At 51.9% G+C, this 27,514-nt stretch overlaps 1 protein-coding gene across 2 annotated transcripts; it reads right to left on the bottom strand.

Moving 5' to 3' along the window:
* On the bottom strand, positions 1–27,514 carry GDAP1L1 (ganglioside induced differentiation associated protein 1 like 1). 2 transcript variants are annotated; one of them, XR_199030.3, is made up of 7 exons: positions 27,204–27,514; positions 18,256–18,448; positions 17,038–17,211; positions 12,225–12,322; positions 11,342–11,456; positions 760–1,435; positions 1–661 (listed from the first exon to the last, which is right to left on the bottom strand). XR_199030.3 is itself a non-coding variant. In XM_004746400.3 (6 exons), the coding sequence occupies exons 1-6, from the start codon at positions 27,381–27,383 to the stop codon at positions 1,092–1,094; spliced, it is 1,104 nt and encodes a 367-aa protein (XP_004746457.1). In that variant the 5' UTR covers positions 27,384–27,514; the 3' UTR covers positions 1–1,091. The 2 variants fall into 2 exon arrangements, 1 of the variants encoding a protein (XP_004746457.1); XM_004746400.3 differs by having other exon boundaries at positions 1–1,435.

Here is a 27,514-nt window from a genome sequence, read left to right on the forward strand (position 1 = left end):
TCCTCCTGAATGCTTTATTGGGGGCTTTCAGTGGTTTCTAAGCATGAGCGGCAGTGACACCCAGACCCTCTCCCAACATGCAAAAGGCACAGGAAAGTGAGACACGACCGGGGAGGGCAGCAGGGATGCAGGCACCTCCCCTTCTCCACGTGGTGTGTTGGAGCACGGGGGGGCCCACAAGAGATGGGGAAGGTGAGCATTAAACGAGGTGGCTTTGGCATAGGCAGAGAGAGACGGACCCTAGTCCATCCACCTCCAGACCCACCCCTGCACTCAGGCCAGGACTGACCTTCTGAAGAAGTTCAAACGGGGCCCTCGCTCAAAGGCCACCTCCCGTGTTGGGAAATGTCAACCCCAGGTGTGAAAAGGATGACGGATGGTCGCTGCCTCCAGGGACTTCTGGTTAGTGTCAAAGCAAACCCACTGGCCAAATCAGGAGGGGAACGAGAGGGTGTGCTCATGGGGTCGGTCCCAGGCATGACCTGGTGGTTGGCTGCCACTGCCTTGGCTGGAGCCAGTGCTGTCTCCGTCCACGTACAGGAGAGTGGAGCCCCTTCGGGTCTTCAGGGGCCTCCCCGGGGTCTGCGGTCTCCAGCCCCACCCGGAGGCACCGCTTAGAAAAGTCAGTGTTGATGTTGGCTTTGTCCTGTGGAAGAATTCCCTGGGCAAGAGGGAAGGGGAGGCGAGGGGTCAGGCCCTCCGAGCCCCAAGCACCTCCCAGAATCTGGGCCCTGGTGGACGAAACAGCCTGGGACTCACCTCAGATCCTAACCAGTCCCCACAGTTCCATCTTGAGACCTTGAATTAAAAGAAAAGGCATTCGTGTTTCGTTTCTGTTCTCTCTCTCTCTCTCTCTCTCTCTTTCTCTCTCACACTCACTCTTTCTCTCCTTCAGTAGAGCCGTGGCCTCAACTCACGGCATTGGCAACGTCTACTTCTAAACTATGGAATGTTTTCACATTGACGATAGAATTACTCCAAACGGGGCGGGAAGTGGCTGTCCGAGTGTTCATGAGACAGTGTCTGACTGAGAGCTTGCTGGGAGTCACACAGTACAGAGACACCGACAGGCACCAAGCCCGGGCCTGGCTCTAGATGTATTTTTTCTTGAGGTACCAGTAGGCAAAGTAGCCCATCCCCCCCAGAGAGCCCATGAGGAAGGACGCCCCAAAGAAAGATGGGGGTTTCCTCTTGACCAGCCGGAACGCATTGGGGATGACAGCCGACAGCAGGGTGGTGTGGATGTCGCCGAGGACTTTCCGGAAGGCCAGGCGCTTCTGGACCCTCTCGAAGAAGGACTGCAGGTTGGGCCGGCTGCCGTCTTCCCAGTACTTCTTGGACAGTCCCAGGAACTTGAGGCGGTGCAGGGTGGCTCCCAGGAGGACGTCGGCGAGGGTGAAGGCACAGCCGCAGAGCCACAGCTCACACTTCTGCCCTGGAGAGGAAGGGAGAGGAGATGGGGGTGGTGGGACTCACATCTCCGCCACTGACACCTCTGGCCTCTGCCGGCTCCCACGGCCGCCGGGCCGCCCGCTCCTACTGCTTGAATCACTTCTGCCCAAGGCTTATACTACCTCTGTTAGTACTTCTTCTTTAAATCAACTGACTTTGAAGTGCAAATACACGTGTCTAACGTCCAGCCTCCCGTGTCTAACTGCCCGCTCGTTCAGCAGCCTCCGCTCGGATATCCACCGTGCACTTCAAACCCGGTATGTCCAAAACCGAGTTCCTGATTGTCACCCCTAAACCCACCACGCTCATCCCCCACGTCAGCGACCCCGTGCCCACCCTGTCAGTTGCTTGGGCCGAAGCCCCATGTCACGGCGAGTCCTTTTCCTTTCATCCTCCACATGTAGTGTGTCTGCAATTCCTGTCAGCTTCTCTTCCAAACACAGCCAGAATGTGAGGTCACCTCGGCGGTTACCAGCCTGGTCCAAGCAACCATCCTCTCTCACTGGAATTTTCAGAATGTCCCCTTGATGATTTCCCATCTCTACCCTTGACTTCCTTGAGTCGGCTCTCAACACAGCAGCCGGAGGGACTGGAAATGGGCATGGCTTGCCTGGGGGTGCCCAGGGAGCAGGGAGTGATTCATGAAAAGTCAAGATTAGAGAAGTAGATGGAGACACACTGGGAAAAATCTTAGAAGTTCCACAAAGGAGTATGGACATAACATGGTCAGTGGGGAAGAACTTCAGGGTTTTGAACCAAGACATGATGTAGGAGACCAAAGGAGCTCCATGTCCACCTCTGGGTCTTTGCCCCTGCTGGGTCTCATGCCTGGAATGCACCCCCTGCTGCCCACTTCCTGTGAGGTCTGCTGTCCCGGGAGGCTGGCTTCTGCATCTTTGAGCCAGTGTTCCTTTCAACTCAGAGATGTCCTGAATCTGATGCCCTCCACCATCAAAGCCTGAGCCCCTCCATCCCTCTCACTCTGCGGCTTCTTGTTCATTCATTTGTTCATTCACCCAACACATGTTTATCTAGTATGTGCTGGGCATGAAGATCTGACAGGACAAGACAGACAGAGTGTCCTCAGAGGCTCGTGCTTTCACAGGACAGGGAGGTAAAGTGCAAGGAAGGCTCTAATCCAGAGTTTGTTCTTGACACATAAGCTTCAAGATGCCTGTTGGATCTCCAAGGGAGATGGTGAATCAGCAGTTAGAGGTACATATATCTAGTTCAAGTGTGCATCATCAGCATGGAGTTGGGAGGACATTAGCAAGGGTAGTCTACACTCAGATCTGAGTGTAGACAGATCTGAGAATAGGACCAGGGACTGAGCTTTGCGGCTTCGAGAGTCAGATGTTGGGCAACAAGAAGAAACCAGCAGAGGAGCATGAGAAGGAGCACCCATGAGATAAGAGATGAACCACGAGAGGGTGTGATCCTGGAAGCCAAGATAAGAAAGTGTTTCAAGGAGAAGCAGGGAGATATTCGAATGCTGCAGAAAGGTCAAGTAGGAGCCAGAGAACTATGGTGGCATTAGGTGACTGGGGACCTTGACAAGAGCAGTGGGAGTGGATGCTGATGCTGAACTCCTGATTGGAGGGAGTCCAAGAGAGAAAGGAAGGAGAGGAACTGGAGACCGTGAGCGAGAATCCTTCTGTCAAGGAGTTTGCTGTGATGGGAAGGACGCGCCAATAATGCGAGACAGGCCAAGGGTGTCTTTGCAAGCGGGGAGGGAAAACCCAGCATGCTGATGGGGAAGACCCCGCAGAGAGGGGGAAATGATGCTACCGAGGACAGTGGAGAGAATTACCACCCCAAGTGCTTGAGCAGATGGACGTCTAGTACACAAGGGCAGGGGTTGCTGGATCAAGGACAGCTCAGGCTCTGGAATTCGAGGGAGCGTACTGCACTCTATCTGGAATGGAAGACAGCCACCCCGCAGAGAACAAGTGGTGCCAATTCGACTTTGTTTGTGAGAAACATTCCAATTTCAGATATGTTACGATGTGCTGTAACAAAAAAAAACCTGGTAAAATGTGTGCATAGGACGGATGGGTACAGTACAGAGGCTGGTAGGGGGGCGCTCTGGGGTTCAAGCACTGTGGTGTCCTCAGTGAGTGAGGGGAGGGCTGGGGACAGCGGGGGGAAGTTGAGGAGGAAGGAGAAGGTATTAAGCAGTCACCTGGAAAGGGGACCAGGATGGGATTGGGGGGGACCCTCGGGCAGCAGGAGAGCCATCTAAGCCTCATGGTCATGAATTCAAAGTGAGACCAGCTGGCACATGTGTTTCTCCAGCCACACTTGGGTCCACGGGCGCAGGAACTACTAGGCAGAGAGCGGATGTAACCATTTAAGGTTTTGTGAAATGTGGTAAAGCCAGAGGCGGGCAAGGAAGCCGACGGTGCGGGCAAAAAAAAAGAGTGTTCTTCCTCGTGGAGGGGGGAGTTACTGCCAGCTCTGGAGCAAGATGAGGTCAAGATGGGGGTGAGGGGCTGTGAAAAAAGGCAGGATTGGGGCCCATGGTCCCCGGCGACAAACTAGAGAAGACAGATTTGAAAATAGGACCAAGGACTGAGCCCCGGGCAGGACAAGGTTTAGGTGATGGACAAGGAGAAACCAGCAGAGGTGCAGGGGAGGGAACAGTCTGTGGGGTGGGAGAGGCACCAAAATGTGAGGTGTCATCCCCCCACTCCTCACGACAACCCTGTCTGGTAGGTGCTATTATTATCCCCACATTACACATGAGGACACTGAAGCACAGAGAGGTTAAGTAACTCGGCCAAAGCCACACAGGTAGGACGTGTCCGAGCAGATCCTGGATTTGAGCCCAGGTTCCAGAGTCTGTGCATAACCTCTAGAGAACACGGCCCCGTCCCCATGCAGAGGCGCATGCGCACTGGCATGGATCGCCACAGACGCTCAGGCCCCTTTCGGTAAGCGCGTTCTCTGTAGGGTGTGCAGATCTGTGTGTCTGCCTCATGCGTGCTGTGTCTGTTTGCCCCTGTGTGCGCCTGCTCAAGTCCATGCACCAACTGTGTTTACACACGAGGCTATCCGCACGTGGGCACTGCGTCCATGTGTGGAACCCCAGATGCATTAAGTGCAGTGATGCCCACGTCCACTGGGCTGTTTGGCTGCAGACAGACATTCCCAAGCTTGTATGCATATGTCGTTGTCTGAGTGTGTCCACGCCTATGTTTCTGTCTGTGGGCAGATGCCGAGAGCCACAACCATCATGTACGCGGACATGTGTGGCCTGGCGGGTCGCCCTTCCCTTTGCCCCTCTCCTCCAGCTTTGTGTATATAGAAAAACAGTAACACTTATCTTAACACTTTTATCACTGTTTATAATTCTGTTTTTACTTTGAAAAGCCCCCAGCCCTGGACAAACTCTATCTTTTGCCTCCCCTGAGTCTGCCAGCTCAGTGTGCTGGAGACACTTACACGGACCAGTTAGGCTTCAAGTTCATGAGTACAAAGTCCAAGAGTGCACTCAGCCACGCCTGGCATCTATGAGTCCCAGAGTAGGCTGGCTTCCCCACGGCCTGCAGACACAGCCACACAGCTTTCGCCTCTCCTCACACCGGGTCCCTAGGCCTCACTCAGACTGGGACACCACCACATGCGGCATTCAGAAAACAGGAGCTTTCAGGCAGAAAAGACTTCACTCTGGCCATGAACCCTGCAAAGCCAAGCACACGCACCCTGCCTTCGGCCACCTCCTCTCAAGGCCGGGCCTGCTGCCGTTCTCTGCACCATCCAAGGCTGCACGTCTCCCCTTTGCCTTCTAGATCCATCCTCCTCCCTTCTCCACGCTGCTCTGTGCCCCAGGAGGACAACTGGACAGATTCCCACCCCAGTGGGGCTCCATCCAGCCCTCAGGCTCCAGTCGGGTCCGGCCGTTGGGGAGCAGAGGCAGGAGTTAGGAGGGTGGGTGGGTGAGAGTGAGGTGGGAGTCCTCTCTGCGGGTCGCCATGGGCTCCTGCCTGGCCGTCCCCCCCACACACAGCCTCTTTGTCCCGGCTTCTGCCACGGCTCCCACCCCTCACAACCTCAGACCCAGGCCACCCCGTCTTTCCTTGTGCTCTCCCTACGTCCTGCTCACACATTTGTGAGTGGTCCCTTGATGAAGTCCTCTTTAACCTACCCCATTTGAAGGTGCCCTGTTTCCCTCGGGGCCCTGGCCGGTAGGACGCCTTTCGCGTCCTCTCCTGGACTCCAGGACTCAGCCTGAAAACACGCTTGTATCTCCCCTCTTCACCCCACATTCGTCCTCGGGCAACATTCCATCTCTACTCCCTTCCAAAGCTAAAGGTCTCACAAGAGGGGCCTACACCTGCTGTCTTCCTCCCTCACCAGCCATCCACCCCCACATTCCAGTGAAACTGCCCTTGGCAAGGTCACCGACAGTCGTGAGACAAAGTATAGGGGACGCTTTTCTATCCTTGCTTCTCTGACTCCCAGCAGCATTTGACACTGTTCTCTCCATAAAGCACAATCCTTTCTAAATCTCATGGACACAAGGGTCCTCCTGCTGCCCTGGTGACTCTCTGCCGGCTTTGCTGGCGCCTCCGCCTCTACTGCCCCCCCTACATGGGGGGACCTCAGGGCAGGGAGGCAGTTTTAAAATGCACTCACCAGCCACTCAGTACATCTCTGATGGAGCCCGATCTCCCTCCCCTTGAATACGGACTGTATTTTGTCCCTTGTTTCCAGTGAACAGAATGTGGCAGAAGTGACAGTGGCCTCCAGCAGCAGGCTGGAGGAAATCACTGTGGAGGAAGTAACAGTGGCCTCCAGCAGCAGGCTGTGGAAATCACTGTGGCCGCCTCTCTCACTCTCCGCCGCACTGCTTCCAGGAAGAGCCGGCAGCCATGTTGTGAGGACACTCAAGCGGCGCCATTGAGAAGCGCAGGTTGTAAGCAACTGGGGCCTCCCGCCAACAGCCAGCAGGGGCCAGAGACTTCCAGTCACCAACGGTGTGAACGAGCCGTCTTGGCTGTGGATTCTCCAGCTCAAACGACTGCAGCTCCAGCCGACAGCTTGAGCACAGCCCGCATCATGCAGCCCTAAATTAGAAGCACCCAGCACCCCCCCCCTCTAGAAGTCGTGAGCCACAGAAGATGTGTGATGTAATCAATGTGCATTTTGTTGCAGCTTCAGCCGCTAATTCATGGGCAATTTGCTGTGCAGCAAGAGGACACATCAGGCCTGACTCTGTTTTGTCCCCCCCCTTAATGAATCACCCAGTTCTGTGGCTTTAAATACCACATAGAGATGCTGGAGACTCACACATCTCTCTCCAAAGTCTGACCTCTCCTGTACAAGGCAGACTAGAATACCTAGTAGCTTATATGACACCCCTTCTTGGGTGTCTGAAAGGTCTTTTGAACACACTGAGTCACACACACTCAAACACTCGCACCTGCCACCCATCCATATCAGGAAATGGCACCACCGGATAACTCAGACCAAAACCCAGTAGGCATCTTGGATTCCATTCCCTTACTCTTCCCTCCTCATAAGACCACTCCGGAAGTACCAATCCATCTGTCTCCAAAATGCCTCTCGAGTCCCTCCATGCCTCCCTATCTTCCCTGCCACCTCCTCGGCCCAAGTCAGCATCATCCCTCCTGGGCTGCTGCGACAGCCTCCACTCTGTCTCCCTTGAAATCCATTCTCACTGCAACCAAAGTGCTCCTAAGATCAGAACATCTCACCCTGGGTGGACCCAGTGCCTCCCAGTCCTGTGTGGATGTGGCTTTGCTGCTTCTGCCAACAGGTGGTGAATGTCAACCATCACCCCTTTAACCCAGACTTGCTTTAGCTAATGGGACTCTAGTAAATTCCACACAAATAGAAGCTTGAAAGGTGTTTGCCTTGAAAAGTCTTTGCTCCCTTGCTGTTCTCAGAGACCCTGTAGCCACCACCATATGAATGAGCATGGGTTAGCCTGCTGGATGATGACCAACATGTGGCCCACTGGCCAGGCTGATGGAGAGCCAGCTGCTGGACATGCCAGTGAGGTCTATCAGCTGGTTACAGATACCTGAGTGATGCCACCACCAGCATGTGGGACAGAGAGAAGCTCCCAGCTGAGCCCAGCCCAAACTGCCAAACCACAAATCATGAACAGATAAAAGGTTCTTTTAAGTGACTCAGAATTAGAGTTTATTTGTTATACGGCAAAAGCTAACTGATGCAATCCCCTTCTCACAACCCTCCAAGGAGTTCCCATTGGATGGATTGTACATAGGACAGAATCTAAATTCTAAATATAGACTAGATTTAAACTCTTAATAAAATATAAATACGGGAAGAATGGAACTCGACCATTCTCTTACACTATACACAAAGATAAACTGAAAATGGATAAAAGACCTCAACATGAGACAGGAATCCATCAGAATCCTAGAGGAGAACATAGGATTTAAGATAAATCTTAAATACAGGTCCATGAGCTTGCATCTCTCTGGCTCTGTCCAACCTCACTTACGCCACTTTTGCCGTTACTGACCACACAGTAGCCAGTTACCAAAGAGTTCCCAGCTATCCCCTCACCATGGTGTCCCCTCAGCCTAGGACACACCCGTCCTGGTTCTTCACTAGGCTGGCCCTTCCATATCCTTCAGGTCTCATTTGAAACATCACTTCTTCAGAGAAGCTTTATCAAATTTGCCAGACTCTTTTTACTATCAGTCTTAACCTGTATCACTGTTTATAATTCTGTTTTTACTGATGGGATTATTTGACTAATGTCTTTCTTCTCTACCAGACTATAAACTACATGAGAGCAAGAACAATGTCTTGTTTTTACTTAATTTTATCCTCAGGACCTGGCACACAATCGGTGTCCAAGAAATATTTCAATAAATGAATGAAGAAGAATGGTAATGGTTATTATTTTGAAAGCGCTATTTCTAGGACATTCTACCTTTAGTCAGGTACTGTGGAGAGTGACCAACACCCATTATCTTTATGAACCCTTGCAACCTAGAATCTAACCTCACAAGTGAGAGTCTATTATTATCCACATTTTGTAGATGAGCTCACCGAAGTGAAGTGAATTCTACAAGGTCACAGAACTAGGAGGTAGCTGACCAAGAATCCATGTCTGTGTCATCTGGCTCCATTCTAGAGGTCTTAACTGTGACATTGTAACACTTCCCAACCCTGGGTTCTGCCTCAGAAGGGGACAAGTGCAGGGTGTAAGCACTACTCCCAGGAAAGTTTCGGGGTGCCCCAGTGGGTGAATGAGACCATGTGGGCCCAGCCACCTCACCAGACCTCTGCTGCCTCCCACAGCCATGGAGGGACATAAGAATCTCCATCTGGAACAATCCCAGTCATCTTGCCACGGGACACTGCAATGCTGCCTCCTCTTGGAAGAGCTCAGGACCAAAACAGAGCCTGAGGTCAGGAGGCTCCCTATCTACAGATCACTTGAAGAATGAGCATTCACAGCTATTCTCCAGGACCTTCAACTCTGCCCTCCATCTAGGTCACACTCTGTGTCTCCCTTGATCGTATCAGCAGCTAATATGTGTGGACATTTCCATACCGTGTGCCAGGCCATGTGCTTATTCCCTTACCCTCACTTTCTCACTGAGCCTCACAACAGCCCCGTGAAGTGGGCTTTCACTTTATCACCCCTTTACAGAATGGAAGAAGCAGCAGAGCTAGCACTTAAAAACTGAAGACTCTGGGAGCCAGGGTTTGAATCTAGCCTTCACCATTTCTATCTGTGTGACCTTGGGAAGGTTACTGAACCTCTCTGTGCCTTAGTTTCCTCATCTGTTTAAATAGGATTACTCATATTACTTACGTCCTAGAGTTGCTAGGGGCATTAAATGCATTAAACTATGTGAAACACTTAGCCCAGTGCCTGGCCCACAGGAAGTGTTGTTAAAAGATATGTTGTCTGGGCTGAATTGTGTCCTTCCAAAATTCGTATGTTGAAGCCCTAATCTCTAGTATCTCAAATGTGACTATATTTTGACAAAGGGCCTTTAAAGAGGTAAGTAAGTTAAAATGAGGTCATCAGGGTGGGCCCTAACTAATCTGGTGTCCTTATACGGAGAGGACATTTTGCCACATAGACACCAGGAGCATGCACTCAGAGCAAAGTGTGCATGGAGACACAGCAAGAATGCAGCCTCGTGAGCCCAAGAGAGATCTTGAAAGAACCAAACCTGCCAACACTTTGATCTTTGACTCCAGACTCCAGAACTGTGAGAAGATAAATCTCTGTGGGTTAAGACATCTAGTCTGTGGTATTTTGTCAAGGCAGCTGATCAAATTAATCCATAAATACATAAGATGTGCCTGATAATGAAGGTCAACCAATGAGAAAATGGCTGAGCTGGGACTCTGACCCCAGAGGCAACCTTGGAAACACCACGCCTCTGGCCTCTGAGCACTCTTCTTCAACGGCTCTCCTAGGCACCTTCTCTGACAGAAAGGAGAAAGTTCCTGCTTAAGGTGTATACCATTTTTATTACTAAGCCTTGCCATGTCTTTTTTTTCTACAGAGGATTTAGGGCCCTGGCTTTGGAGCTCATGACAATGTTCTATTCAGGCCTTTAGGTATCTATGCATACCTTATGCTTGCATCAGTTGTGAGATGCTGGAAGAGCACTGCACCTGTCAGGGGCAAACCTGCCCTTGCCTCAACCATGCCATTTACGAGCCACATGACCTTGAGCAAGTCCCTGTATCTCTCTGAGCTTCAGTTTTCTCAAACCGAGAATGTGCATGCCTTTAGCTGTCATGTGTTTAAACTAGCATGTTCCAGGAAGTGGGCAAAGTACTTTGACTTTTTATAAGAGTCCAACAAGATGGCATTAAGTTGTATTATTACCATCTCATTCTACAGGTGAAGAAACTGAATATCCAATAGGGGAAGCAACTTATCCAAGTCACATAGTATAGACAGCGAAGCTGGAACTCTAACTCAAACCCCTGTCTGACTCAAAAACCATCTTTTTTTTTTTTTTTAAGATTTTAAGTAATCTCTACACCCCAGTTTTGGGCTTGAACTCATAACCCCAAGATCAAGAGTTGCATGCTCTCCCAACTGAGCCAGTCTGGGGCTCCTAAACCCATCTTTTCAAACACTGTGCTCCATGGCTTTCCCATACAGATGGTGTGTGTGTGTGTGTGTGTGTGTGTGTGTGTGTGATGCTGTGAGTGTAGCAGTGCCTATCATGTAGGCTCTGTAAATTAGCATAACTGAGGAGACAAGACCGACCGCCTAAAACAGAGCAAGATGAGAAGACCCAGAATCAAACTCGAAGAGGACTGGTGGCAAAGACAGCACATAAAAGGAAAAAAGAGCAGAGTGGCATGGAGAGGATACTCCCAGCTAGAAGAGCCGCAGGAGCAAAGGTGTGGAGATGGGAATGAAGCTGGCATGCTCAAGGTCAGAGAACCACTCAAGGACAGAAAGAGTCAAGGTCAAAGAGAGTCATAATACATCCCTGAGCAGGGGAAAGGTGAGATGGTATGGTGGGTCCTGGTCATCACCGTCACCGCCGTCATCATCTTCACCAACCTCAATTAAACACCTACTGTGTGCTAAGCGCTGACCCAATACCTACATGTATTATTTCATGCAACGTCTCAGCACCTTTCTGGAGTGGGTCTTATTATTATTCCTAGTTTACAGATGAGAAAATGAGGTCCAGTGAGATGAAGTACCTGACCCATGGTCACTTAACTAGTAAGTGGTCAAGCTACGACTTATATCTAGTCTGTCTGCCTCCATGATCCATGACCCTAACCACCTGGGAGGTCCTCTGAGATCTTTGGGATAAAGGGGCTGGAAGTGGGCAGGGGCAGGTGGACTGGATGGGCTCCATCACCCACCTACCCCAGAACTGGCACCCACCCTCGTTCTCCAGCTTCCTCTTCTCCAGCTCTGCCTCGATCTGGTCCAGCACCATGGCCAGCTCCCCGAGGATCTTCTTCAGGTAGCTCACATCATCGTGCTCCAGGATCTTGGCCTGGGAACAGGACAGGCAGGAACCAGAGGAGTTGAGCTGGCTTCCAAGGGGCTTGGATAACCAAGGCTGGAACGAGCTTGACTCAAACCTCCTTCAGCAAACCCAGCCTCCAAATATCCCTCCCAGCATAGAGAGGGCTCCACTGTTACAAAGCCCGCTCATCTGGTGCCTACAGCACTCCCGTGAGCTTGGCTATCCTGGCCAGACCTGGCACTATCATACGCCAACTGCTCTGAGGATCTGCTTATAGCTGTTCATTGCTGCCTCTTCTCCAGAGTTACTCTCAGCCAACAAGAGCTGCTTGGAAATACTCTGGAGGGTCTCTCATCCCTCATGCCCCCACCAGGCAATCTGTAACCAATGAATGACTGACACAGGGCTATACCTGTCTTGCCCCTTGCCTCCATGAGGATAGACTTTGTGGTCACACTTACGCTGCAGAACTCTCTGTGGGATCAGGTGAACTTGGCCTCTTACTGGGTTCTCCTTAGAACACTCCCTCAATCCACTATTACCCAAGAACCTCTGTCTAATGCTCGGCTCTTAGGGACACAACCTAAGATGTCATGAGACCAAGATCTAGTGGGACAGTGGTTTGCCCAAGGTCAAAAACCAGTAAATGACAGAGGAGACAGGATTGGAAAAGTGAGCAGTGTTTTCATTTTAGGTCATCAGCTGATCCTCTGTATAAAACCAGCTTCTCCCATTGGAACTGTTTCATGGGAAAGGTGATGGGGAAGGGAACTTGGCAGGCCTGAAAGCACTCACCATGAGCTTCTTCTGTTTGGAAAGGTAGGGCTCAGAGAGCTGGGGCTCCTCTTCATGGTCCAACTTCATGAGGTCTGTGGTGGCATTGGCTAAATGTCCTAGGGAGAGAATAAGGAAAACCTCACCTTTCTGATACCCAGGACCACTCCCACCCCCTCTTCCACAAGTTTGCAGGCACAGTCCCACTCAAGCATTGGTCTGGGAAGTAACAATATCAACAGCCAACACCTAGTAGGTACAAGAGGCTGCGACGTAGGGTTGGATGACATGCCATCCTGTTCTAGGCTCAGGCTAGTGGGAAAGACAGACCCATAGAGAAATCTCTGATGCAGCAATGATCAATCTGTGATGGAGAGTGAATGCTATGGGACACAAAGGGCCACCTGCTTGGGCCACAAGGCATCAAGAAACCTCAATGAGGAGGAGACTACTCGGGGATGGGAGTTTGCCAGAAACGGAGAGGTTATAAACCTGGACAAAGTCATACTTCAGTGCATGTCTCCCCCTACCCTTTCCTGTGGTAACAGGTAAAGGTAACAGAAAAAGAAAAGGAAAGGGTTCAGAGAGGCTAAATGATATCCCACACTAGCGAAGGATAAGCAGGTTTCAGGCCTGGGTCCATCTGATTCTTAGTTTGGTGCTCACTCACTGTAGCTCACAAAGAAAAACTGTAAGAGACTTTTGCTGTGTCTTGAAACTTCCCATTCTGGTGAGGCAATTTTTGTGAGGATTTAGGAACACCCTAACCCGTATTTCCTGGGAAAAGTCGCCTTTTAAAGATGCTAAAAAGGGAAGGGTGATGGAACAGTGGGTCCATGATGGAACTCAAGGCAGCACCTTGAGAATCATTCTTAATGAGAGAAAAGAAGTATCCATAATCTAACTTAGAGAATCTAACTGTAAACTGTGGGAGTTTTAAGAGGAGGTTAAAATATCATGCAGGATAAGATCCTGGGGTCTGTTCCATGATTTCTCCAGAATTCTTGGCCAGGAAGTCTGGGATGTGGTGAGTCAGGTAGATGGTGGTGCCCAATCCTACTCTCCCCTTTCCCTGTGTCCCAACTCCACTTAGAGATCCCTTAGGCTCCTTGAACTCATCATGGCCCACCTGATGTCATCGTCCCTGCTCCACGTGCTCCTCACCTGCACTCTCCACTGCCTGCAGCACCCTTCCCCACACTGAGCCAAGCCAGTTGACTGCAGGAGTGCCCTCAATTCCTCCTTCACCTGCTCCCTGAACCAAATCAGTCCCAGGTCCTTCTGATTCCTCCTTCTTATTCTTCTCATGCTCAACTTCTTCCTTTCAATCCTCCGCCTCCCTTAGTTCAAATCCCCTCATTGATCTTGCTCTGGATGATTCTGACCCAGTCCGAGGCACCGGCCCTCTCTCTTTCCATGCCTTTTTCCCCACTCAGAGGTCTTCCTCAAACACATACTTGATCATGCCACTTCCTGCTTAAAACCCATCCTTGGCTTCCACCGACCTCAGATAACATCCAAGCTCTTCTTTTGTCTTAAACAAAACAAAACAAAACAAAAACCACAGCAGGATCCTCTCTTCTTACCAACTCCATCTTTCACTGAGTTGCCCCACCTGTCCCTGTCCCTAGGTGGTAATATTTCAGCCACTCCAAATGCTTGGCATTCCCTGAATGTTCCAGACCATCCCAAACCTCTGGGTCTCTGCTCACACTACTTCTGCCTCCTGGAATATCTTTCTCCTGTATTCCTGAAAATCCCCTTCCAAATCTAGTTCAAGATCACCTCCTCCATGAAGTCTGTCCTGATCCTCTAGGAGGTCTGACCACTCAATGCCTTTGTCCTCCGGTGTACACTGTACAGATTTCTGACAGAAAATGCAAATACAGTAATCAGAGCTGCCCCTACACAAACCCATTCACATTGCAATCTATGTGAAAAGTGACCCCTGGACTTGTGCAGTGCACAACCTGCCATATGTGGAGATTCTGATGTACTTATCTCTGGATATATATGTCTCCCACCATTACTTGAGTTTCTGGAGACCAGTGGCTATGTCAGATTTGTCTCTGTTTCCTTAAAACCCAGTGCAGGCCTGGCAGAGAACAAGAGCTTAGTGAGAGTTGAATATATGAAAATATGAATGAATGAATAGAATGACCGAGTAAATGAGTAACCGCAGATGTTTAACTTCTGCCCTCTGATGTCTCACCATCTACCACCCCATCTCCTGGCCTGACACAAAACTCAGTAAACACACTCCTAGACCTTTCAGCTTTGGGGCTATATTAAGTGTCATTGATATTTTATGAATGTGAAGGTAAAGTATAGCATTTTCTCTCTTGCCAGTCACCCAGGGATGCACATGTGGCTCTCTTTAGACTCCAGGAGGGCAAACCAAGCCCAGAAAAGAACTTAGACTGATTGGAGGGATCACTGCAGGATCCCTTCGGCATCCTGTGAGATCCCCTTCCTTCCCCCAGTGGAGCTGGACCCCTCAGATCTCTCTCCTCAAAGGAGGAGTAGGTTGGGCCTTCTCTGGACCCCTCACTGCCTTCTAGGCTCTTTCAGGTAGCTCATGGACGAATGAGGAAGGGTCTCCAGCCCCCAGAAGCATTTAGGAACTGCCTCCACCCAGTCCAGGCCACCATCATTGCTCACCTAGGTGACAGCAGGACCTCCGAACTGTCCCACCCATTCTCTTAGGGGAGGGAGTGCTGTAACATACACATTGGATCATGTTCATTTCCACCCATGTTCATTTCCATCCCGTTTTCCATCATGCTCATTTCCATCTCCACTGCTCTTTGGACAAGATTCCAATTCTGTCAGACCTACTCCCCAGACTCGCACCACGGCCACTCATACTCCCCTGGGGCTACGCATCATCCACATGGAACTTCCTTCAGTTCCCCCAATACACCACACCCTCTCCTGGAAGCTGGAGGGATTCTCTCTCTCCTTCCCCTTCTACCCCCTGGTCATCCTTGGGTGTTGCTTTATTTCAGAAGCCCCCCAGGCCCCAAGGCTGGGATGGGCACCTTCTCTTAACACTCATTGGTTCTAGGGTTAACATTTTTAAAATCAGTTAGTGTTTGAACAGGTTATACATACATCCTTATTTAAAAATGCAAACAATATTAAAAGAATGCACAGTGAAAAGTAAATCTCTCTCCCCTCAATCTGTGGTTTCTTAGTTCTGCTCCCCAAAAGCCAACAGCTTCTCATATATACCTCCTGAAACCCTCTGTGTTTGCAAGCACCTGCGTGTCCATTTAACACCCTTTTAAATATATTAATGATAGCACGCTAGATGCAGTTTTTGCCCTTCATTCCTACTTACTAATATATCTTAGAGAGCATCCCATATGCTTATATTTTTAGATTTTATTTAAATTCAAGTTAGTTAACATATAGTGTATTATTAGTTGCAGCAGTAGAATTTAGTGATTCATCAGTTGCATGTAACACCCAGTGTCATAGGCTTCTTTTTTTTTTTTTTTTAAATAGCTGTGCTGAGGTCCATTGTATGGGAAGACTTGAAGTGTTCCAGTGTAGAGAACGACTAGAATGTATTTGCCCAACTCATGCACAACGGGGTTGTTTCCAGCTTCTTGCTATTACCACCTAGGCAGCAATGAAAATCCTTGTACGTGATTCTTCGTGCACACATCCAGGTGTAACTGTGGGATCATCTCTGAGCTGTGGGCCTTTCTGTGTTTGATCTAGATGCCAGGCTGCCCTCCTGAGAGGCTGTGCAAATGTATTTAGTCCTGCACTGCAATTACACGCTCACTTGTCATTCTGCTTCCCTGGGATGGAACCGTGACTGGGACAGTAGAAGCTGTGTCTGTCCCCATCCGTCCTCAGCCCCCTGCCAAGGCCTGTGTCATAAGAGACCCCATCAGTGTTGCTGACTGAATGGAGATAGGATGATACTGATAAATTCCGAGTCTTGTTCAAGGATGCTCTAAAGGGACGAGATCAAGTTCCACAACCTGCTCCATCCCACTTACAAACATCGGCTCTCTCCTTCAAGAGGGAGGAAGTGATCATTTTCTAGACACCTAGTATCTACTTAGAATCACCACACTTCATCTGTGTATAGGACCCTCATGGTGTCTTCACAGAGCCTGGACCAAAGTCTGTAAACAGTGGTTGATGAGTAGTCAGATCTAATCTAACCCCCATTTACCGGGAGCTGGAAACTAGAGGATGAGCCAGGCTATGGGCATGTCCAAGCTAGCAGTTAGGACAGGACACATGATGCTTAAATCAGAAACCAGAGACCCCAAAGGAGGCCTTGCACATCTGGACAGCCTTCCTTGGTGGCACCAACTCTGATGTCACTCAGCGCCCTGGATCACCAACCACAGTCCTGACCACCCTGGGCCCCCGACTCCAGGTGTCTGGGGCTGGGACTCCACCATGGCGGTGCCCCAGCTCCTCTGGGACAAGACAAGCCTCCGGGGGCCACAGAGCCCTGCAGCCTTTGCATGGGATGGCAGGACTAGAAGAGGGGCAGGAGAGGGGAAGGAAGATAGCCAGAGAGGGAGAGACATTTCAGTTTGAAAGGGAGTGAATGAGCTGGAAATGCCAGGGAGAGCAGCGGGGAGAAAGCCAGAGGAGGGAGGGCAGGAGCGGGGTGGGGGGGGGCGGGGATCGAGCCAGAGACATCCAGAGGGATTAACAGAGACAGAGAGAAAGAGGTGGAGAGAGAGGCAGAGAGGGATGAGGGAGATCAGGAGGAATATGAGGAGGAAGGGGACTAGAGATGAGCAGGATTCCTGTCGAAAGCACACGGGTGGGCCAGCGGGGGTAGCGCGGCACTCACTGCGGATCTCGGCCGTGGCATACTTGGGGATCATGGAGTCGGTGGTGAGCTCGGGGTGCAGGATGCAGCCGTGCGTGTAGGCGTCCATGGGCAACGCGTCCAGCAGCTCCCGGTACTGCATCACCCTCGCGTGCTGAGCGCTGCCCGCCTCGGGCATCAGGGCCACCACGTGCTCTACAGGGCACGGCCAGGGCTGGGCTGGGGGTGGCGGTCCCGCCCTGCCCGCCTACCCTTCCCTACCTCCGATTTGGACAGGCCAGGCTCTAGGACCCCATCCCTCCATGTCAGCCTCCTGGAACCCTGAGATGTCGAGACCCACAGGGACCAGCCCTTTTCCCAGGCTCTTGAGACAAAGTGCCCCCCCCCCCCCCCCGCTGACAGGGGATCCTACTGGTCTACCCAGCCTGTCTCCTAGGGGCAGCTCCTCACCACTCCAGGCTTGTAGCCCGATGCGGGTGTCGGCCCAGCGTGACCAGGCTGGAGAAGCCAGAAATCTAGATGCTTAAAACGGAACTTTCTTTGATTTTTAATTGTCGGCAACTCATTCGTATTCTTTCTACACAGTACCCATCTGGGCCCTGACCCCACTCGCCTGGATTTGCGCCTGGATCTGCCATGGGCAGTGGGCTTTTGAACCTGAAGAGGGTCGGAGGGAGGGAGGGAGACACAGGGTCCTGCAGGGCTCTGGGGTGTCTGGGCCGCACTCGTATCGGCAATGTTCGAAGGTACCTGGGCCCGTGTCTATGGGGTACCTAGGGGGCCCATGGCCCTGACTGTACTTATAGAGATTCAGGGGGCTAGGCCCTGCCCTTGTGCTGGCGTTGTTGGAAGGTCTGAGCCCCATCTGTGGTGACTAGGAGGGCCTGCATCCTGCGGGGGGGCTCTGAGGACCTGTGGCCGTGCCTCTGACCAGAGCTCCTGGGGAAGGAGGCTGCAGCCCCAGTGCTCCTAGGGGCATGTCTGAACTAAATAGCCCTTTCCCTGGAGTGCCGGGGAGAGGGTTTGTGACATCCCAAGGACCGTGGCCATGCCTGTAGCTCTGTGATTCCTGGGAAGCATCTGAGCCCTGTCTGCAGCCCCACTGTTCCTTGCAGGGGAGACTGGGCCATGTCCACACCGGGGGGCTTCCTCAGCTTCCCCAAGGTTCTGGGAGCCCGTCTGAGCCTGTGGGGTCCCCAAGGTCTGTGGCTGAGCCCCTGGTGGAAATGGCAGCCGTACCTCCTGTGAAGGTCCGCTCCACGTAGTCGATGATCTGGTCATAGTCGCTGATGATATTGTCTCGGTGGATGACGACGGGCACCTCTTCCCCCAGGTTGAGCCGCATGAACCAGGGCTCCTTGTGCTCGCTCTGTGGCAGGCTCACGTCCCGCTCCTCACACGCCAGGCCCTTCTCGGCAATCACCAGCCGCACCTGCAGGTGCCAGGGTCAGAGCGGGGCAGGCGGGCAGGCGTGGGGGACACTCTGCCCAGGGGGCGGGGCATGTGGGAGGGAGGTCAGAAGTCACACACAGGAGGTGACATGGTTGCTTCCAGTTCATTCTTGGGCTCCTGGCAGGGGTGGGGGCTGAAATCTCTCATGGGCCTTGAGCCTCTTGGTTGGAGGAACACAGCCCTACCCTACTCTGGGGCAAAGGGGCAGTGCTCCCTGGTGGTGATGGGCCTGGGATATGATTCCTGGCTCTGTTGTGTGTGTTTGGGCAGATTTCTTAAACTTTCTGAGCCTCGGTTTCTTTATTTGCAGAAGGGAAGTAGTGTTAATAGTACCACCCCAGTGTCTGGGACATGGGTGGCACTCAATTCATGATTTCTTTATCTGATTAGACACTCAGCCTGGCCTCCAGGGGTAGATCTGGCCACAGAAACTCTTATCAACATAATCAATTATCAATAGCTAAATTTCTCAAATTATTTGGGAAACAAAACAAGGTGCAAACTAATTTGCCAGGGCGCCTGGGTGCCTCAGTGAGTTAAAGCCTCTGCCTTTGGCTCAGGTCATGATCTCAGGGTCCTGGGATGAAGCCCCACATCGGGCTCTCTGCTTGGCAGGGAGTCTGCTTCCCCCTCTCTCTCTGCCTGCCTCTCTGCCTACTTGTGATCTCTGTCAAATAAATAAATAAAATCTTTAAAAAATAATAATAATTTGCCAACATCGGTTGGGTCTTTCATTGCCCCACACAGTTTCCCATCTGGACGTTGGATACTCACAATAGCCTTGCAGAGTGGGGGTAGAACAGGAACTATCCCCCATGTTTTTTTTTTTTTTTTTTTTTTTTTTTTTTTTTTTTTTTATTTGACAGAGAGAGATCACAAGTAGGCAGAGAGGCAGGCAGAGAGAGAGGAGGAAGCAGGCTCCCCGCCGAGCAGAGAGCCCGATGCGGGACTCGATCCCGGGACCCCGAGATCACGACCTGAGCCGAAGGCAGCGGCCTATCCCACTGAGCCACCCAGGTGCCCCCCCCATGTTTTTCTTGATGAGAAAACGAAAGCCTAGAGAGAGCAAGTAACTTACCCAGAGCCACACAGCAAGGTGGCAACAGACCTGAAACTCCCAGCCCAGCGTTCTCTGCCCTGCAGGCATCTTCAGGAAGTCCTGGGCCTGTCCCTCCTTAGTTTTCCCCTGTGTCTCTAAGGGGTCCCAGACAAACATTTGAGCCGGTAGAACCTAATGGACAGCCTTGAAGCTGGGGTCTGTTCCTGACCCAGCCCAACATTTTTGAGCTGGGAGGCAATTAGAGATCACCCGGTCCAACTGCCCCTTGCCTATGGATTGAGCTTCAGAAAGAAGTCAACTTGTCCAAGGTCTCCCAGCAAAAAGATGGTTGCACTCCTCTCCATTAATGGCTCCAGTTCAGGGGGAAGGGAAGGCATCCCTGAGGCCAGGAAGAGCGGCTCTCCTGGGGCGTCAATGTCCCCATGCACCTGGTAGCTACTGGGACTGGGCATTCCCAGCTTCCCTCCCAGGTGCCAGGAGTTAAACACTCAGGGGGAGGCAGCATGGTATCATCGTCAGACCTTGGGCTGGGAGCCAGACCATCCATTCAAATCCAAGATCTAGCACCTACTTGCTGGGTGACTTGGCTTTACATCCGTGTGCCTCCGTTTCCTCACCTGTCCAGTAAGAGTCCCACTGGTGATGCCCGGAGAGGGCTGCTGTGGGGGTGAGATGCTGTAGTCCCTGTGGAACAGGGCCTGGCACACTGTAGGCATAATGTGTCTTAGCCACTTGTACGAGACCAGGTTTTGGAAGCAGACAGATCTGGACTTGAAGCCTGGCTCTGCTGCTTGTTTGCTTTGTGATCTTGGACAAGTCACTTGACTTCTCTGGCCTTAGGTTCTATGAAATGAGGAATGTAATCCACTGTTTCAAGCGTGGCATGAGTTAGGACAGGATGACATGGGTAGAGACCCAGCGCAGGAGGTTAATACAGGGGTTCTACCTTCATTAGCTTGCGCTCGCTCTCTCTCTCTCTCTCTCTCTCACACACACACACACACACACACGCACACACGGACACACAGACTACCTCACACCCATCGCTGATGTGCTAGAGCAGTCCTTCCTGCCCCCACCCTCAGAGCCAACATGGACACCCCTTTCCTCGTGGGGAGGGAGAGGCAATGAGCCCTTGAGCCCCAACCCTTATTCACAGATTCATTTGCACCAGTAGCCAAAACCAGGCCCTGCAGATGGGGCTGGGAGGTCCTCACGTTGGCTCTGCCCCAGCAATGTGATGTGACCTGAGAGCCATCGCTGCCCCTTTCTGAGCCTCCTTTCAGTCATTGGTAGAACGAGGGCTGAACTCCGAGTTCAAGGCACGCCCTGCAGCCCTGCTGCAAGCTGACACTACATTCAGACCACACAGGAGACAGTGGGAGGGAACTGCTGCTTTTGTCTAAGAGAGGGGGAGGAACTGTGCCAGAGTGAGCTCTGGGGGTGGCAACTGTTTGGTCTGGGGATGTGAGCGTATGAGAGCATGAGCCTGAATGTGAGTGGCAACTGCGTAAATAAGTGTGTGTGTGTGTGCGCGCGCGCACGCACATGCATGTGTGCATGAGCGTGGGTGTGTATGGAAGAGTGTGTGTGCATATGTGTGCACAAGTGTGTGTGTGTATGGAAGAGTGTCTGAGTAACTGTTAAAGTAGTGTGTGAGTGCATGTGCGTTAGTGTGGGGATGAGTGTGTATAGGCACGTGTGTGTGTCCTCGCGAGTGTGTATAGGCGAGCATGCACGAGCAGGAGAGTATGTGCATGTATGCATTTGAAGTCCTGGGTGGTGCCGGTGCCCTGGAGAAGCCCCGGAGCAGTCAAGGCCGGAGTTTGCCTGGAGCCGACCTGTACTCCCTTCCCTCCTGCCCATCCTGGCACCCCCCCGACCCTGTGCGACCAGGCCCCGCCCAGCCATCCAGCTTCCGGCCAAGCTGGGACCACTGAATGGATGGAAACAGAAACCAAAACAGGCCTTTGCCCGTGGCGGGTCCAGACACTTGGCCTTGTCTCCTGGCAGGGCACCTGCCCCCAGGGACCACCGCCAGGCCCTGCCCTGGGACTCTAGTGAGGGCGCCAGGCAGGGCTAGTGCCTGGGGAAGGGACTGTCTTTATGGGTGTAACAGTTTTGCTTGGAGCTGCCTCAGGGTCATGCCGGCAGGCGGCCAAGGAGACTTTCTCCTTTAGCTGAGCTGTAGGCCAGAACCATGTGCCATCCTGCAGGGGAGGGGAGGTGGGAGAAAGCCAGGCCCAGGCGAAGGGCACGCAGTCACCAAGGCCATCTGCCATCTCTGCATCCGGGAGACTGGACCAGACTTAGGTGGTCACCACTCAGTGCGACCAGACATCAAGCACCCCCAGGCAGACTATCTTCCCCATGAGTGGAAAGAATTAGCTCCTAGTGCTTCACTGTCATAGCTGGGCACTGTCCCTCTTCAGCAAGGCCCTTTTGTTGTTGTTGTTGTTTTTAAAGATTTTATTTATTTATTTGACAGAGAGAGAGATCACAAGTAGGCAGAGAGGCAGGCAGAGAGAGAGAGAGAGAGAGAGAGGAGGAAGCAGGCTTCCCGCTGAGCAGAGAGCCCGATTCAGGGCTTGATCCCAGGACCCTGGGATCATGACCTGAGCCGAAGGCAGAGGCTTTAATCCACTGAGCCACCCAGGCGCCCCAAGCAAGGCCCTTGTTTATGAGGCAACTGCAAAGTGCTGGGTTGGCATCTCTACCCAACCATTTAGTTGCTGTGTGACTTTGGAAAAGACACTTAGAGTCTCTGAACCTCAGGGTATTTCTCTCAAATACTTTTTCTTCTTTTTAATTAATCAAGGTGAGGGAGTGGCCCACACAGAGATCTGAGGAATAGAGTTGCCAGTGGAGGGAACAGCAGCACAAAAGCCCCAAGGCAGGGGCGTGTCTGGCATATCGGAAACACAGCGAGGAGGCTAGTGTGGCTAGAACAGGGGGACAAGACGAGATGAGAGGAGGTCACGCGCAGGGCCTTGTAATCGAGACTCCCAGATTCAGGGGACCATGAATCAACCCAGGGCCTCCTTGAACTAGGATGGGAAAATTACATGTTTATTTTCAGTACTCTCATACTGACAGTTAGCATTTTCTACAATTATGAGTGTAGGCGACAAGCATGGTAGCGTTAGCAGTGCCTGAAATATTGTCACCACAAGAAATCACTTTCATCACTCCCCATTGCTACAGCTACACTCATTGTGAATTTGACATTACAGGGCTCCGTCCTGCCACTAGGTCAGGTTATAATGGGTTAATACAGAAACATATGTTAATATATAATGAATTTGTTTTAAAAGTCTGTCAGTAGCTGAACTTCGACAGGCTTACCTTTCAGTAATGCTATGTATCTTACTTTATACCATTAAAAGCATTATTGTGAGAAAGATCCACAGGGTGTCCCCCCTGCCCCACCCCACGTTGATGAGGGGTCCATGACCCAGGCATGGTTAGGATCCTGCAGTAGAGCCTAAGGCCCTTAGGAGGATTCTGGCTCTTTCCTGGAAGGACCTGGTGAGCACTGCAGGCTTCTGAGAAGAGTGGTGAAATCTACAGCTGTCACCTGAGTTTCTGGGGGTGGGGGTGGGGTAAAGGGTCAAGTGCAGCATGGACGGGGCTGGGGACCAGTACCCAAGAGCTTGAAAGGCAAGGCCAGGGCGGGGGGTAGCGATCACCTTCCATCTCTTGCTTCCTCCTGCCATGTCTGAGAGGGGCCTCTGGAAGACCTGCTCAGTCTTGGGTGTTGTGACTGTCTTCTGACAGGACCCAGATCTGGGCTCTTATTCCCGGGGGCAGAAGGCTGGGCCAGGTTCTCGCCACAGGTATATCCAAGACAAGGGCCAACCCTGAGAGGGTGGGGTCAGGGAACCTTGAACAGGCTTGTTGCAGGAAGCCAAGGATGGCTCTCAGAGACTCACCTTGGTGATAATAATAAGAAGGACAGCTCTCATATAGCACTTTCTCTGAGCCAGGCACTGCTCTAAGACATTTACATGGTTACAAAAACCTAATGAGGTAAGTACTAGTATCGTGCTCCTTTTACAAAAGAGGAAATAGACACAGAGACAGCACTAAATTGACCAAAGTCACAAAGCTGGTAAATAGTAATCTTGGTTTTTTAAAAACACTGGCTGGTGTGAGGACAGAAGGATGCTCTGGGGGCTAGGGACACACAAGAGACGGGGAAGTGCTTCCTGCCTGGGAAGGGAGGGATGCAGATTGTATCAAACATCTAGTCCATTTCCATGTTGAAAAGCTGAGGACCAAAGAGGGTCAGGACCTACCTGAGGTCACAAGCTAGTGGGTGGGAATGCCAACAACAAGAATGTCTGCATGTTTGCCCCTCCCAGTCTCACCCCTCTGCCCACCACCCCCACACCCAGTCACGGAGAAGGAGGCTGGAGGCAGGAACAGCTTCAGAAACAAGCTAACTTCTATACTTCGCATTTTGAATGCCCTAGGAACCCTGCAGCCCTAGATGATCACTTAGGATGGTACCTGAGAGTCCACCGTTAGCATGCAATCTTTAAGGCTTTGTGCTAACTGTGTGGCCATGCATGGTATCATTCAATCCTCACAACCCTCTGAGATAGGTATCATTCTTCCTCCACAGAGGAGGAAGAGGAAACCTGCAGAAGTGAAGACACGTGCACGAAGTCACACAGTGGGAAGTGGCACAGTCAGGCTTTGATCTCCAGTCTGGCAAATGTAAGTCCGCTTACTGGGCACTTCCAATGAGCCAGGTGCTGCTCTAGGTGATTTAATGGAAACCTTTGCTGAATCCTCACAATGCCCTATCCTAGAGGTGCTGTTATTATTCTCAATTTACAGACATGAGACTTGAGGCATGAGAGGCTAAGCAACGTGCCCAGAATTACCCAGCTGGTAAGTGGCAGAGTTAAGACTGAACCCTGGGCAGTCTGGTCCCAGAGTCTGGACTCTGGATCCCCTCACTGTCCTGCTGCCCTCCAGCTCTGGGATAGTCCCCAGACATTCCACAAAGCCACCACCACCACTCCTGGGAGTAGGCTATTTTCTGCTGTTCATGAACCATTAAGGACAGACCTCTCATATGCTCTACCAAGGGGAAATGCTCCCTGAATGAAGGTAGGGCTTTTCAGGACTGAAAAGAAGGAAACTCACCTACTAAATTCCTACTATGTGCCAGACACTTAACATATCTCCATGTCCTCTTAATCCCCCAGGAATTTTGCAGGGTTGGATGCAAAAGTTTTTTTTGTTTTGTTTTTTTTGTTTTTTGTTTTTTGTTTTTTGTTTTTGCCAGATGAGGATATTGGGGCACAGAGAGGTTAAGTGATTTGTACAGGGTCACACAGCCAGTAAGCACTTATGATGAGAATGGAACCCAAGACCATCCGACTGCACAGCCCAGGCCCTTTCCACCAGGTTACACTGTCTCTGGAACCCACCATGGCCCCCTAGGCAAGGGGAAGGTCGTGAGGGGAGGCAGGATACCCAGGCTGGCCTGGTCACAAATGAGGTTGCAGTGGGTAATCCTATCCCTGACTAAGGGGCCACTTCAGCCCTGAGTGCAGACTGAATAGGATATATTCCACAGGGAGCAAAGGGAAGAGCAAGAAGCTCCCTTGGGGAATGGTGATGGGAGGTACCTTCCCTTTGCCCACTGTCCAGTCCCAGCCACTGAGGCCTGGCTCCTGAGGTTCTGAGTGGGAACCAAACTGCCAGCAACTTGCATAGAGCCTGGCATGTAGTAGGTGCTCAGCATGCACGTGTAGAATTTATAGATGAGGGGCGCCTGGGTGGCTCAGTGGGTTAAAGCCTCTGCTTTCGGCTCAGGTCATGATCCCAGGGTCTTGGGATCGAGCCCCACTTCGGGCTCTCTGCTCAGCAGGGACCCTGCTTCCCTTCCTCTCTCCCTGCCTGCCTCTCTGCCTCCTTGTGATCTCTGTTTATCAAATAAATAAATAAAATCTTAAAAAAAAAAGGAATTTATAGGTGAGTCCCAGAGTGGCCCTGGCTAACCCATCCCTCCTTCCCCTAGCACTTTAGTGATATCATAACACCTATAATTATCAGAGCCTTGACCCTGTGCCAGGCACTGCTATCAGCATTTTTGTGTGTCACCTCATTTCGCCCTCAAAATAACCCTCTGAGAAAGGTAATGCCATTAGCTCCATTCTACAGATTATAAAACCAAGGCTTTGGAGAGTCAAGGTGATGTGTCCAAAGCTTTACAGTGAATTATTGGGGAAGATGGCTGTTTCGCTGGGGATTGCCTGGGCTCAGAGTTTATTCTCTAAACTGGAGCTAGTCAGAGAGTCTGTGGGACAGCTTCACCAGTATCATGTACCTACTTGGAAATGCAGGCTCTTGAGCCCTACTCCAGACCTGCTGAATCAAAATATCTGGGGTGGGACCCAGCAGTCTGTTTCAACCAGGATCATGCAATCTAATGTATGCTCAAGTTTGGGCAGTGCCAGGTAGCACACTAAGTTATACTGCCTCTTCAACAACCCTCTCAGCAGCTCTGAGAAGGGGTGGGAATCAGAAGTAGCTGTTACTATTATTATCGTTGTTGTTGTTATTACTATCATTATTATTATTATTATTACTACTGTTACTACTACCATCATCATCATCTGATTTTCCAGATGATGAACTGCTCCTGGACCAAGACTCAAACACAACTCCTTTGGTTCCAAGGCCCTGTCTCATTATGGACTCTGTTTCTCTATCTGAAAAATGAGTGAAAGAAACAAAAGGATCTTCCAGGAAGAAGAGCAATCCCAGGGTCTGACAAAGGGCGCCACTTAGAGATCAACAATAGTTGCTGTTGGGCCCTGGCCATGGTGCTGAATTCGTGCCCCACTGACGGACAGCTGCCCAGGGTGGGAGATTGCGCCCCTAGAGGCGCCCCTGTCTTACAGGCTCAGTGTCTGACCCTCACCCCCCAGGAAGCGGGAACCCGGAAAACTCAGCACCAGGCTGGATTCCTAAACAGCCCTCCCCCCACCCCCACCGCCCCAGCGCGTCTGGGTCTGAGAAGGGGCGGAGCGGCCGTCTGTGTCTTTAAGAGCAAAACACAGATTTTAGGGGCCAAACCGAGCTGGTCTAAGGAGATGGGTTAACTCCTTCCTTCTCGGCTCAAGGTAAGTGTGGATGCGGGAGAGGACTAGGGACAGACGTTCCAAACCCCAGCCAGAGGAAGGCTCCCAGCCAGGCAGGAGCTGTAACCTGGAGGGCCTGTAGTATCCAGGACAGCAGCTCGGAGGGAGGCCCACCAACGACTACTGGGGCTGGAGACTGGATCCCGGGAAGCGCTCCTCCTCCCTCCCCGCAGCAGCCGCCTCCTCTAACAGGCCGCCTTCCCAGCAGTGTCCATTCGCTTCCCCTTGCCTTTGTCTCTCTTCTCACCCCTCCAAGAGACTGGGTCTTTCTGGGAGGGAAAGAGGCATAATGGATGTTCCCAGAACTGGGGACGATGCTCCTGGGGCCCAAGACAGGGCCAGCCATCTCCGGGAGAGCAACCCAGCATTCTCCACCCTCCCGACCCCGAAACACCTTCCACCCTCCAGCCTCTCGCAGGGGGTCCTCAGACCCCTTCCTCCCTCCTGGATCCCCTCCCCCACGCCTCCTGGCCACCGGGTGCATTCTGCTCCCCTGCTCTCTTGGGCTGTACCTTCTGTGAGCTGAAGGACTGGGTCCAGTGGTACAGAACCAGGCTCTCCTTGGGCCAATGGGCGGGGCTGGATGCCTCGGGCGCGTCGGGGCCCTCCACCGGCTTGGCCGCATCGCTCTCCAGCGCCGAGATGGGCCACCAGCTGCAGTTGGTGGGGGTCAGGTTGTTGGGGGTCGCCATGACAGCCCGGAATCAGAGGGAGGAAAGAAGGAGGCTCCGCGGCGGCGGCTCTCTCTCGCCCAGCATCACATGGCCTCGCGGAGCCTGCCCCTCTGCTTCGCTCCCTCCCTCCCCTCTTCGTGAATGTCATT

The sequence above is a fragment of the Mustela putorius genome, unplaced genomic scaffold (assembly GCF_011764305.1).
Source record: "Mustela putorius furo isolate JIRA1106 unplaced genomic scaffold, ASM1176430v1.1 tig00000592_pilon_pilon_pilon, whole genome shotgun sequence".
NCBI lineage: Eukaryota > Metazoa > Chordata > Mammalia > Carnivora > Mustelidae > Mustela > Mustela putorius.